Source organism: Pongo abelii, chromosome 10, assembly GCF_028885655.2.
Source record: "Pongo abelii isolate AG06213 chromosome 10, NHGRI_mPonAbe1-v2.0_pri, whole genome shotgun sequence".
NCBI lineage: Eukaryota > Metazoa > Chordata > Mammalia > Primates > Hominidae > Pongo > Pongo abelii.
The window spans coordinates 103,989,719-104,001,868 of record NC_071995.2 but is presented as its reverse complement, the minus strand read 5'-3'; the positions used below and the strand labels follow the sequence as shown (position 1 = coordinate 104,001,868).

Below are 12,150 nucleotides of genomic sequence, written 5' to 3'. Positions count from 1 at the left end.
TGCTTGTGTCTCGGTCCTTTTTGTGTTGCTGTTATAGAATACCACAGACTGGATAATTTATAAAGAAAATAAAATGTATTTCTTACAGTCTAGAGGCTGGGAAGTCCAAGATTGAGGGGCTCACATCTGGTGAGGGCCTTTATGCTGCTTCATCCCATGTGAGAAGGCAGAAGAGCAAGGCAGCAAGACAGCAAGAAGGGGCCAAACTTGCTTTTACAGCAACCCACTCTCTCAATAACCAGCCCACTCTCTCAATAACCAACCCAATCCATTTGTCCCCCAGTTTATTTATGATTAAACACATTAATCCATTCATGGGAGCAGAGGCCTCAAGCCCTAATCACTTCTTATTAGGCCCCACCTCCCAACACTACTGCATTGGGTATTAAATTTCCAACACTTGTTGGGAAACGCATTGAAACCACAGCACCTATAAAAACCTCAAAATAACTGGATGTATTAGTCTGTTCTCATGCTGCTTTTGACATACCCTAGACTGGGTAATTTATAAAGGAAACATGCTTAATTAACTCACAGTTCCACATGGCTGCGGAGCCCTCACAGTCATGGTGGAACACAAAGGAGGCGCAAAGTCACATCTTACGTGGCGGCAGGCAAGAGAGTTTGTGCAGGGGAACTCCCATTTATAAAACCATCAGATCTCATGACTTAGTCACTACCACAAGAACAGTATGGGGGAACCACCCCCATGATTCAGTTACCTCCATCTGGCCCAGCCCTTGACATGTGGGGATTATTACAATTCAAGGTGAGATTTGGGTGGAGACACAGCCAAACCATATTACTGGATTCAGTGAGCTTCCAGGTTGGTGAACCTATCTACGCACCAGGACTGTGGTATAGCCCAACTCCATTGGGGTCGGAGGCTTCTGCACTTGGGACACTTCCAGACTTCCCCAAGTACCTCTTCCACTGGCTGTTCATTCAGGCCCTTTATGATCAAACAGTAAACATGAGGAAAGTGTCCTCCTGAGTCCCGTGAGCTATTCTAGCCAATCATTGAGCCTGAAGAGATTTGTGAAGACCCCCAAATCTACAGCCAAGTTGACAGAAGTGTGGCAACCTGGAAGCCCGATATTTGCAACTAGAGTCTGAAGGGAGGGCAGTCTTGTGGGACCAACCCGTTAAACCCGTGGAGGCTGACACTAACTCCAGGTAGTGTTAAAATTGAATTGAATTGCAGGACACTTGGTGTCGAAGAATTAGGTGTCAGGAAGGGGGGAGAAAAAAAACCTCTCAGACATTCTTTATGTTTCATATAAAAATTGTATGTGTCCTAGGAGTGGCTAAGGTTCTGAACAGTCTTGAAGGGCTTTATGAATCACACCAAGATTACATTGTGCTATATTTATTTAAGCAAAGAATTATTTATACTCCAGGTATAGAGTTTAATACATTTTCTTATATTCTAATTTTGTCTCATTCCTGAACTACTGCAGAAAAATATTGTCTTGGTTTCCCATGGCTGCTGTAACAAATTACCACAAACTATGTGGTTTAAACAACAGAAATCTATGCACTCATAGACCTGGAGGCCAGAAGTACAAAATCAAGGTCTCAGCAGATCCAAACTCCTTCCAGAGGCCTTAGGGAAGCATCCATTCCATGCCTCTCCTGGCTTCTGGTGCAGCGAGCATTCCTTGGCATTCCGTGGCTTGTGGCCCCATCATCTCTGCTCCACCTCCATTTTCACATCACCTTCCCTTCTATGTCTGTCTTCTCATCTTGTCTCTCATAAACACCCTTCTCATTGGATTTAGTGCCTACTCAGATAATCTAGTATAATCTCATCTCAAAGCCCTTAACTTTATTACATTTGCAAAGTTCCTTTATCCAAATAAGGTTGCATTCACTCACTGCAGATACGAGAACGTGGACATATCTTTTTGGGGGCTACCATTCAACCCACTAGACCTTCTTATCTTTGTCCTTCCCTGTCTCCAAAAAATAATCTCTTTTAAAATACACAGCAAAATTAATATCTGGAGGGAAACTAAACGTAATATATGTATCATGCACGACACAAACAGAACTTTATTCCTCGTGAATGATAACACAAGCCAGCTACAAGATACTGCATTGAGTAAATTTTTTTTTTTTTTTTTTTGGTGGGGGGACGGAGTCTCACTCTGTTGCTCAGGCTGGATTGCAGTGGCACAATCTCGGCTCACTGCAACCTCCGCCTCCCAGGTTCAAGCCATTCTCCTGCCTCAGCCTCCCAAGTAGCTGGGACTACAGGTGCGTGCCACCATGCCTGGCTAATTTTTTGCATTTTTAGTACAGATGGGGTTTCACCGTGTTAGCAAGGATGGTCTCGATCTCCTGACCTTGTGATCCACCTGCCTCTGCCTCCCAAAGTACTGGGATTACAGGCGTGAGCCACCATGCCCGGCCTGCATTGAGTAATTTTAAGTAGACGGATACAGTATCTTGGTTCCTACAGACAGATGGTCCTTTGAGAGCTAATCAGCCTGTCGTATACATTAAAAACTGTGAGTCATACTGTCCAGCATGTCTTCAGTATTATAAAAATTCAAACATTTATTGATGTGAGCGTTTCCTCCCACATGCCAAACTCTATTATGAAGAACATACTTATATCTTTTAAAAGAAAGAAGGGCCAGGCGCGGTGGCTCACGCCTGTAATCCCAGCACTTTGGGAGGCCAAGGTGGGCGGATCACGAGGTCAGGAGATCGAGACCATCCTGGCTAACACAGTGAAACCCCGTCTCTACTAAAAATACAAAAAATTAGCCGAGCGTGGTGGCGGGCGCCTGTAGTCCCAGCTACTCGGGAGGCTGAGGCAGGAGAATGGCGTGAACCCGGCAGGCAGAGCTTGCAGAGAGCGAAGATCACGCCACTGCACCTAGCCTGGGCGACAGAGTAAGACTCCATCTCAACGGGAAAAAAAAAAACAAAGAAAAGGTCATATACATTTTAGTCTATTAAGACCTTTTATGATCACTATACTATACAGACTCTCGACTTTATAAAATATACTAGAAATAGTCATAGGTAAATGAATTGCTAAGTTACATACTAAGTTACATTCTTCAAACCAAGTGGTGATAATTCACACGCACACCCAAAATAAAATTATGTGAAGAATTTGAAAAAAAAAAAAAAAAAAAAACTAAAGATTTAAAAAGCACTCTTCTTTCAGCATAAATTATCAGAAACATAAATGCCTATGGCTCTTATGGGAAATAATAGAAACATGCAGGAATGTTTTACTTCTTATTTGTTTTAGAAAAGAAACAGTCCCTCTGAGAACTATATAAATATAACTGCAGAAAAATAAATAAAATTCTCTTTAATTTTGACAGCTTGCTATGCTCTTCTGACCCACAATAGTTATAAAACTATGTCAGAGTCTTGGTTTGGCCAAAAGAAATGGAACAACAGCTCACTACTTCATCCAAAGCAATGCTTATTTTTCAGAGTGCAATAAAAAAATACAGATTCATAAGTGATTTCTTCAAATAATGGAGGAAAAAAATTCAGGTCAATGCATCCTAGAAATATAAAATTATATACTGACATAAAATTATGTCAATGAAAATGGAAGCTCTTATAGAAAATCTCATTTTTATAGGTCGTCCTTGTTGAGTAGTGCTAGAGTTTGGTTTGTTTGTCCCCTCCAAATCTCATGGGGGTGGGGTCTAATGGGAGGTGTTTGGGCCATAGGGGCAGATCCTTCATGAATGGCTGGTGGTAACAGGTGGGCTCTAACTGTATTAGTTTCCATGAGAGCTGGCTGGTTGTTAGCAAGAGCCTGGCACCTCCCTCCCTTCTCTCTACTGCTTCCACTCTTGCCATGTGATCTCTGCACACTATGGCTCCCTTTTACCTTCTACCATGAATGATAGCAGCCTGAAGAAGCCCTCAGCAGAAGCAGATGCTGGTGCCACGCTTCTTGTACAGGCTGCAGAACCATGAGCCAAATACACCTCTATTCTTTGTCAATTACCCCGTCTCAGGTATTCCTTTATAGCAATACAAAAATGAACTAAGACAAGCAGCTATACTTCAGGCAAGTAAAAACCAAAAAATGGCCAGGCCTAGTGGCTCACACCTGTAATCCAGCACTCTGCGAGGCCAAGGCGGGTGGATCACCTGAGGTCAGGAATTTGTGACCAGCTTGGCCAACACAGTGAAACCCCATCTCCACTAAACATACAAAATCAGCTGGGTGCGGTGGTGCATGCCTGTAATCCCAGCTACTCGGAAGAAAAATCTCGGTCGAGGAAGAAAAATCTCTTGAACCTGGGAGGTGGAGGTTGCATTGAGCCGAGATCACGCCACTGCACTCCACCCTGGGTGACAGAGCAAGACTCCATCTCAAAAAATAAAATAAAATGAAAAATAAATGCAGCCATATAAGAAGTACAGACATAAGTTAGTGCACTGACATTTAACTGATATAATAAAATTTAAGCCATGTCTATATGGAGCTATAAGTGGCTCATGGTAAAACTGCCTTTGCTAAATTATAAATAATGAGAGAAATTTAATATAACTGACTCTATTTTGCTTTGCTTTTAATTTCATATGTTTTTTTTCTTATTCTAACATGGAAGCCAAGATAACTATGAGAGGAATTTAGTTTATAGTTACACTTTGAAGCAAGGAAAACTGACCCCACCTCCCGTACCCCCGTCCTTGTTCAAAGATCAAAGCTGCATTCATATGGCAAGGTTAAAATTCTGGTAGGGGCTTAAACTTTACTAAAAAATAGGCATAAACAATAACCCGCTATTGTTTAGCGTGCTTTCCTATAAGTTGCTTACTGCACTAGAGTCACGTAACCAGGGGTTACAAGATTTCCAACTTCCCCAAATACTCCTACAGATAACATCAGTATTGTGAAACCTAAAGACCTGGCCTTTGACATATTTTTCCGATTTCACATTTTGGTAGATCAAGAGATGCCACCTGGTTCTGAGAACCAACCCTTTCCTGGGAACTGACTTTACTGCCCAAAGATGTTTCAGATGCCCCTATGACCTCATCCCCAGCCAATCAATTGTTCCAATTCCCCAGTAACCCCCTGCCTACCAAAGTCCCCTTAAGAAACCCTAGCCTCCGAATTCTCAGAGAGACAGGTTTGAGAAATTTCTCTCTGTTCTCCTCGCTTGGCCAGCCCTGCAATTATTAAACTCTTTATTTGCCACAAAAACTGCTGTTCTCATTGGTTTTTCTTTTTTTTCTTTTTTGAGACGGGATCTTGCTCTGTCACACAGGCTGCTCACTGCAGCCTCACTTGCAACCCTCCTGGGTTTAAGCAATTCTCCCACTTCAGCCTCCTGAGTAGCTGGGATTACAGGAGCGCGCCACCATGCCTGGTTAATTTTTTGTATTTTTAGTAGAGATGGGGTTTCGCCATGTTGGCCAGGCTGGTCTTAAAACTCCTGACCTCAGGTGATCCATCTGCCTCAGCCTCCCAAAGTGCTGGGATTACAGGTGTGAGCCACCGTGCCCAGCCCTCATTGGTTTTGTTTGGGGCAGTGGGCAAAAAGAACCTACCAGGCTGTGACAATGGCAGAAATCAATCACTCACTTTGGATGCCTTTATGAACCATTCACATGGTTGTACCGTCAATTCTGGGGAGACACAGCAAGCGAATGATGCACAGAGCTTCTTGGTTCTGTCTCACCAGTGATTACTACCTGAGCAGAGGGGTCTCCACACCTCTCTTTATTCATCATCACTTCAAACATGGTCCAGTCAAGTATGTTTATCACCTGCCCCTTACTACCTTACTTTTAGAGTGAGTAGCAACCTGCTTCCAGTTAGCCAGGCTCTAACAGTTTAATTTTTACTTCTCCCTCTTCCTTCATCCCACATCTGCAGCCTCTCTTTAGCTCAACTGTCTTCCACGTATCTGTGACCTCAACGCTTCTGCCCCTCAGGGCCCACAGCCATGATCCAGGCCCTCAGCACTTCTCTGAGCGCAGACAGCAGCTGTGAATGATGCCACTTCTACATGTACATGCCTTCAATGGCTCATGCCTTCCTTCTACACCAGCTGTGTCTTTCCCTATACTGATAATAAATAGTATATTGGGTACTTAGAATATACGAGTCACCGTTCTAAACACTTTACACACATTAACTCACTGAATCTACAGTAGGCTCTCTTATTACACCCCCATTTTATGGTCAAAGAACCTAAGGAACAGACAGCCTCAGCGAATTGCCCAAGGTCATATAAATGATGAATGGCAAATGTAGGATTTGTACTTGGCCTTCTTGGCTGCAGAGCCCACTCTCAACTCTGTGGCCTCAGGGCCTTTCTGTCCTCCTCGTCCCGTATCCTAACCATTCTTTCTTCCCAATACCCTGCAACCAATGTGAACGACTACATCCAATCAGGCTAGACTTCTTACTACCCTGAAATGCGCCAAGCCCATTTCTGTCTCTAGGACTTCCCACAGCACTAAAAATGACCTGCCTTCCATTTTCTGCTATCCAAATCTTACCTATTCTTCAAAGCCAAATAAAGTTCCACTTCCTCCACGCTATTCTTCAAACCCAAATAAAGTTCCACTTCCTCCACGCAGGCTTCCCTGACTTCCTGAGGTTCTATTTTCTTCCCTCAATTGCTACATCAGTACAGTGTGCCCACACCAACTTAGGACTTCATTTTGTATCTTTTTTGTTTCCCAAATATACTCATTCATTCAACAAATATATTTCAAGAACCAAAAAATCCATTTAAAATGTGGAAACTGGTCTAGAGGCTGAGGATATGGCTGTAAACAAAATGTATAGGCTTTCATGAGGCCTCCATTTGTGGGAGAGGAAAGGAGACAAGAAATAAACATAGTATCAGCTCTCCAGCAAAAAAGTGTTTCACACAGAGAGAAAACAAGAGTGAGTTCCATTAAAAATGTGGAAACTGGTCTAGAGGCTGAGGATACAGCTGTAAACAAAATGTACAGGCTTTCATGAGGCCTCCATTTGGGGGAGGGGAAAGGAGACAAGAAATAAACACAATATCAGCTCTCCAGCAAAAAAGTGTTTCACACAGAGAGAAAACAAGAATGAGTTCAGCATGTTTAAAGAATAGAAAGAAGGATGGTACATACTCGTGGGAAAAGGGGAGTACTGCAAGATAAAAATGTTTGATGATATCAACAAAATTTTGTATTATTTTTATATTATTTCCCCCACAAATCTTGGACTAATGCTAAACAGAGTTGTATCATTTCAACACTACCAAACCATTTACAGATGTAATTAAGCCTGGACCAATATAGCTACCTCAAAAGAATGCAATTATCTAGCTAATTGAGGACAAGGACATAACTAATCTAAAAAATTGGACCCAAAAGGATTGTATTAACTCCCTGGGATACACTGATAAAATAGGGTAAACAATTATCAAGCTCCTCCCCCTCGGACTATTGTTACATAAATAGCAGAAAACTATTATGGAAACATTCTGACAATAAGTTGCCTGCAAAGTTAAGATCAGCTGCCAATTACATATCTCTGGCAGAAAAAATTCAACTAACCAATTTAACCAAATATCATGAGCTGAATATTTCTGCAATAACTCCTGCTGCAAATAATTTCTACAGCCTTAGCCTGCATTAAAATAGGCTACTGTAGATATGGGGAACTGTCCAAACTTTTAAGGGATTTTCTGGTTTACACAAAAAGGAATTTCTGATTTATATTACAAAGACTTGCTTCATAGTCTATATGAATGTGACTATATAAAAGGGAATGACTGACCTGCTGTACATCATTAACTCAGAATGCAAGGTTGGTCATTTCTCTGCCTAGTCCGGAGATATGCTCAGGGGAAAAACAAGCGAGTAGAGAATCTGACTGCAGAGAAAGAGTGAGAGCGAGTGAGAGTGCAAAAGCTCCCTGCCTTATAATAAATGTGACACTTTAAAATGAACTATTCAATCCAGATGTTTCTCCATAATTTGGGGTCTAGACTCTAGACCATGCAGAAAAAATTTGCTGCATCCTTTACATAGTTGTAGGTTGGGAAAAATCAAATTCCTACCTTGAGAGAGTGATCACATCAAAATGTGAAAGTGGAGAGCTTTTGTGTACTCAAAATGCCTCTCACAATTCCATCTAGACCGACAGCTCAACTCCTCCAGGAGGACTTCTCTGATTAAACTGTGTCATTCAACATCTGGAAACTTGGAGGTCCAGATTATATTCTATCATCCACTGCTTTGCAGTGATTCTCAATTGCTTAATCCTCTTACCTAGACTATCAATTTCTCAAGAGCAACAAAGTTTGACTTCATTTTACAAACATCCATTGCTGGCCGCCCCCAGCGTTGCCCTAGAAGTTCCCAGCAGAGGAGGTCCCACATAGGGGTGGATGATGTGTAAGCTTATAGTTATTAATAGAAACATACTCCAGGGGCAAGTCTACCCAGAATTATCAAGGGGCTGATCCATCTCACTACTCCTTATGGCCACTTGACCCTTTTACTCCATACCAGTTTCTCCACGCATCAGGCATACGGAATCCACTTAACTCAAGTACACTACTGCATATCAATCTGTCATGTTAACCAAGTCCACCAGACAAAAGCCAAGAGAGGCACCTGTCCTGATATCTCAGGGAAAGGGGAAACAATTATCTGGTTTACCTAAGTAACTCAAAAAGTAAAACAGGGCTTGGAATGGAGATTTCAGATTTAGAAGTATTGTAATAATATGTTAATGCATGAAAAAAGATTTGCCATGTTCTTATAGAAAAATATTCAAGGAAAACCACTTTGCCTTCAAAATGGTGATATTATTATTATATAGTAATAATTACAGTTTACAGAGTGCTTTCATGTTATTTTTGAGTTTCACATGAGCCTTATGAAACAAGATACACCCAATTATTCCCATTATATAAACAAAGAAACCAGAGTTCAAAAAAGTAACATGAAACACCCACAATAATGCAAACAGCACAGCACCAAACCTAAGCTTAAGCTCACTGTCCAGACTCTTAAGTTCAGCATCCTTTCCACAATCTCTTTATCCATTTTTTTTCTGAAAAGTTTGTATGGCTACTGAATTCTATGACTCCTGGGACATATCGGAAGTAGTGCACTGTAAGCAGCTAGAAGAGAAGGACAACATCTCTTTAACGCGTTTCGTATTGCTTGGGTTCGGTCCTCCTAGTGTGCAGCTTGGTCAACAGTGCAATTGACGCTGATGCCCAAGCTCACAGCTGAGATTTTCAGTACCTTTGCATTGTGGTTTATTTTTCTTTACATCTCTCATCCTGATGTATTTCCTCTCTGAACCTAAATTCCTACCACCAACTGACAGAACATTTCAAAATAACAATGACCAAATCCCAAAGTCAGCCAGGTGGACTCACAGGCAGGCAAATGTTTGGGAATGGCTTCTCCAAGACAAGAGCAGATCCATCAAAGAGGTGATGTAATAACTCCCTGCTCATCATGTTGTCTCCTGCATGTTTTGAGTGTGCACTCAATATCCTTCTCTCCTCTGAACAAAAATAATTTTTGGCAAAGAGCAAGCTGGAGGAGAGAATAGCATGCTCTCACATGCACTGTCCACAAACAAAAGTGAGGCTGCTCCTCAAACTACTCTTTCAGTAGCTTTTTTTTTTTTTTTTTCAATATGACTTCCCTTTAGGTGGTAAGAGATGTGCTCCTACGGAAAAAGTCAATCAAATATTCATAAAGAGAATCATATTTCCCCAAGAAATCATATTTTCCCCCCAAAGTTGATTTTTACGTTAACACTTTAGAGCTAGCTCATCATACCTTACCATCTTTCTATTTTTGTTTTCTTTTTTTTTGAGATGGAGCAGAGTTTCACTCTTGTTGCCCAGGCTGGAGTGCAATGGTGCGATCTCGGCTCACTGCAAACTCCGCCTCCCAGGTTCAAGCAATTCTCGTGCCTCTGCCTCCCAAACAGCTGGGATTACAGGCAGGCGCCACCACGCCCAGCTAATTTTGTATTTTTAGTAGAGACTGGGTTTCACCATGTTGGTCAGGCTGGTCTCGAATTCCTGACCTCAGGTGATGTGATCCACCCACCCCAGCCTCCCAAAGTGCTGGGATTACAGGCATGAGTCACTGCGCCTGGTCCATCATTCTGATTTTTATTTGGCAATGGTACCCCCTCTCCATCCCTAAAACTGACAAGCAGTTCATTAATAAATCAAAATGCACATGCATGAAACTAGCCTCATTTTAAGGGAAATCTGTTACAAATCCTTCCTACAATTTTTTTTAATGTGGATAATTTTTCTTCACCTTTTTTAAAGTAGGCAACACATGCAGTGGATTGCATAGGGCCACAGTACCTAGTAGACTGAGACACAATTTGAGTGCAGGGTGTGGCCTTGACACTGTTTCACACATGCAGAGCTTTCTGGCCACAGGCAGGTTTGAAGCCCGTTTGCCCTCATTAGCATAAGGCGCTAAGCTAACCTTCCCCACTGTTATATGAATCTAAAAAATTCGCTCTCCTGTTGCTCTCTGCATTATCACCAGGACAGGATTTAATTCAAAATGGTAACGGTTAACTGTAAGTCATAAACTTTTCAACAAATCGCTACCTGGGTTCATTCATATCTCTAGGACTAGAATTGCACATATGTTAGCCCTTTCTCTTGAAGCAGAATATTCCCGACGTGTGGCAACAACAGCAGCCAAGGAGGAAACACAAACTTGGCCAAGTACTGAGCAGATTGCCACATCCGATTCCATTATGTGAACGTCAAAATAAACTGTAAAATAAATAAATAAGTCTTGAATCTTAAAACTCCATTTTTTACCGGCGTCCGGGTTAAGGGATGTGACAGGCCCAAGGTTACAAAGTCATTGCCAGGGCTGCACAGCCGCCTAGGAAATACTGCAGCCTCCGACTGCTGTTTGCATTTGCTGGTTAGGCTAGGATGTGGCATCTGACTGATTTCAATTGGAGGAGATAGGAGCTCTTTATCCAAAAGGACACTGAAATATGTCATCAGTTATTATTCAAAACAGATCCAGGCTACCTTAAATCCGGAGACATAGTCAGGGTGAAGTAGAAAGGTGAGTTTTGGAAAAAGTCACTTGACGCAAAGCCTGGCTGGCCCGGGGAAGCTAGAAGACCTTGCCTGCCAATCAACAAAATGAAGTGGTATAAAAAGAAGTTTCTATTTGCGTGTGTGTGATGTTTAATGAAAAGTATCTTAACAGACTGTTAATAATAAAGCTCTGTCTCACATATGTAAAACATCCTTACTGCTGCAGCTTCTCAGAGAAATCCTAAGAGCAGCCCAGCCGGTCTTCAGCATCAAGGCAGACACGGATGCGTTTTTGCAGCTTTGCTTCTAGTTCTCCCCAACCCCACTCCCACCCTTCCCCGCTTCCTACCCCACCACCACTGCCCGAAGAAAGTCCTGTCTTGCTCTGCTGCACTTTTCCAGGTGCACCGCCTGGGTTCCGAGGAGATGGGGGAGAGGCCTGGAGGACCAAGTGTGGGAGGTGGGGGAGCGGCCGGGGACCACGTCCGGGAATCCTCTCCCCTAGGAGAGCGCTGAGCCCCGGCGGCTGCAGGGGAGCCCCGGCGGCTGCAGGGGAGCCCGCGACAGTTTTCCCCGCGCTCCCTCGGCAGAGATGCCCCGCAGGCTCGTCTGCCCCAGGCGCGACCGCCCCCGCGCGGGGGAGTTGCCACGCTTTCGGTCTTTCCAGAAACGGGCGGTCTGCTCCTGTCCCGAAAATGGGGATGGGGAGAGGGGGCTGCGCGCCCCCCACCCAAGATCCCTGCACCCCTCCTTCCCGCCGCCTCTCCCGCCCGCCCCCGCCGGCCCCCGCCGGCCCCCGCCTCCCGCCGGACTCACCTCGGCCCGCGCCCGCGCTGGTGGCGGTGGAGTTCCCGCAGCCCATAGCGCAGCCGGCCAAGGAAGCCGCGCTCGGGAGCTCGCGGCCGCGGGTCCTGGGGGCGGAGACCCAGACGAAGGGCGGCGCACCCCGAGCGGGAGGCTGACGGGGCTGCGAGGGGCCGGGAACCGAGTGGAGGCCGCCCCCTCCCACCGCCGGGAGACGCTGCCCGGAGCGCGGCGGGCTGCGGGCTGCCGGGCGGAAACCACCCGGCACCCCTCGCCCCGGCCCCGCCCCGCCCGGGGA

General features: G+C 44.2%; 1 protein-coding gene across 1 annotated transcript in view; it reads right to left on the bottom strand.

Annotated features, from left to right (window-relative positions):
• C10H12orf75 (chromosome 10 C12orf75 homolog) overlaps nucleotides 1-12,144 on the bottom strand; it is a 40,478-nt gene extending 28,334 nt beyond the window's left edge. The window contains exon 1 of the mRNA XM_002823681.6: nucleotides 11,865-12,144. Within this exon, the coding sequence (XP_002823727.1) occupies nucleotides 11,865-11,910 (46 nt within the window). The 5' untranslated portion in view covers nucleotides 11,911-12,144. The remainder of the gene's footprint in view (nucleotides 1-11,864) is intronic.
• Nucleotides 12,145-12,150: the final 6 nt, after the last annotated feature.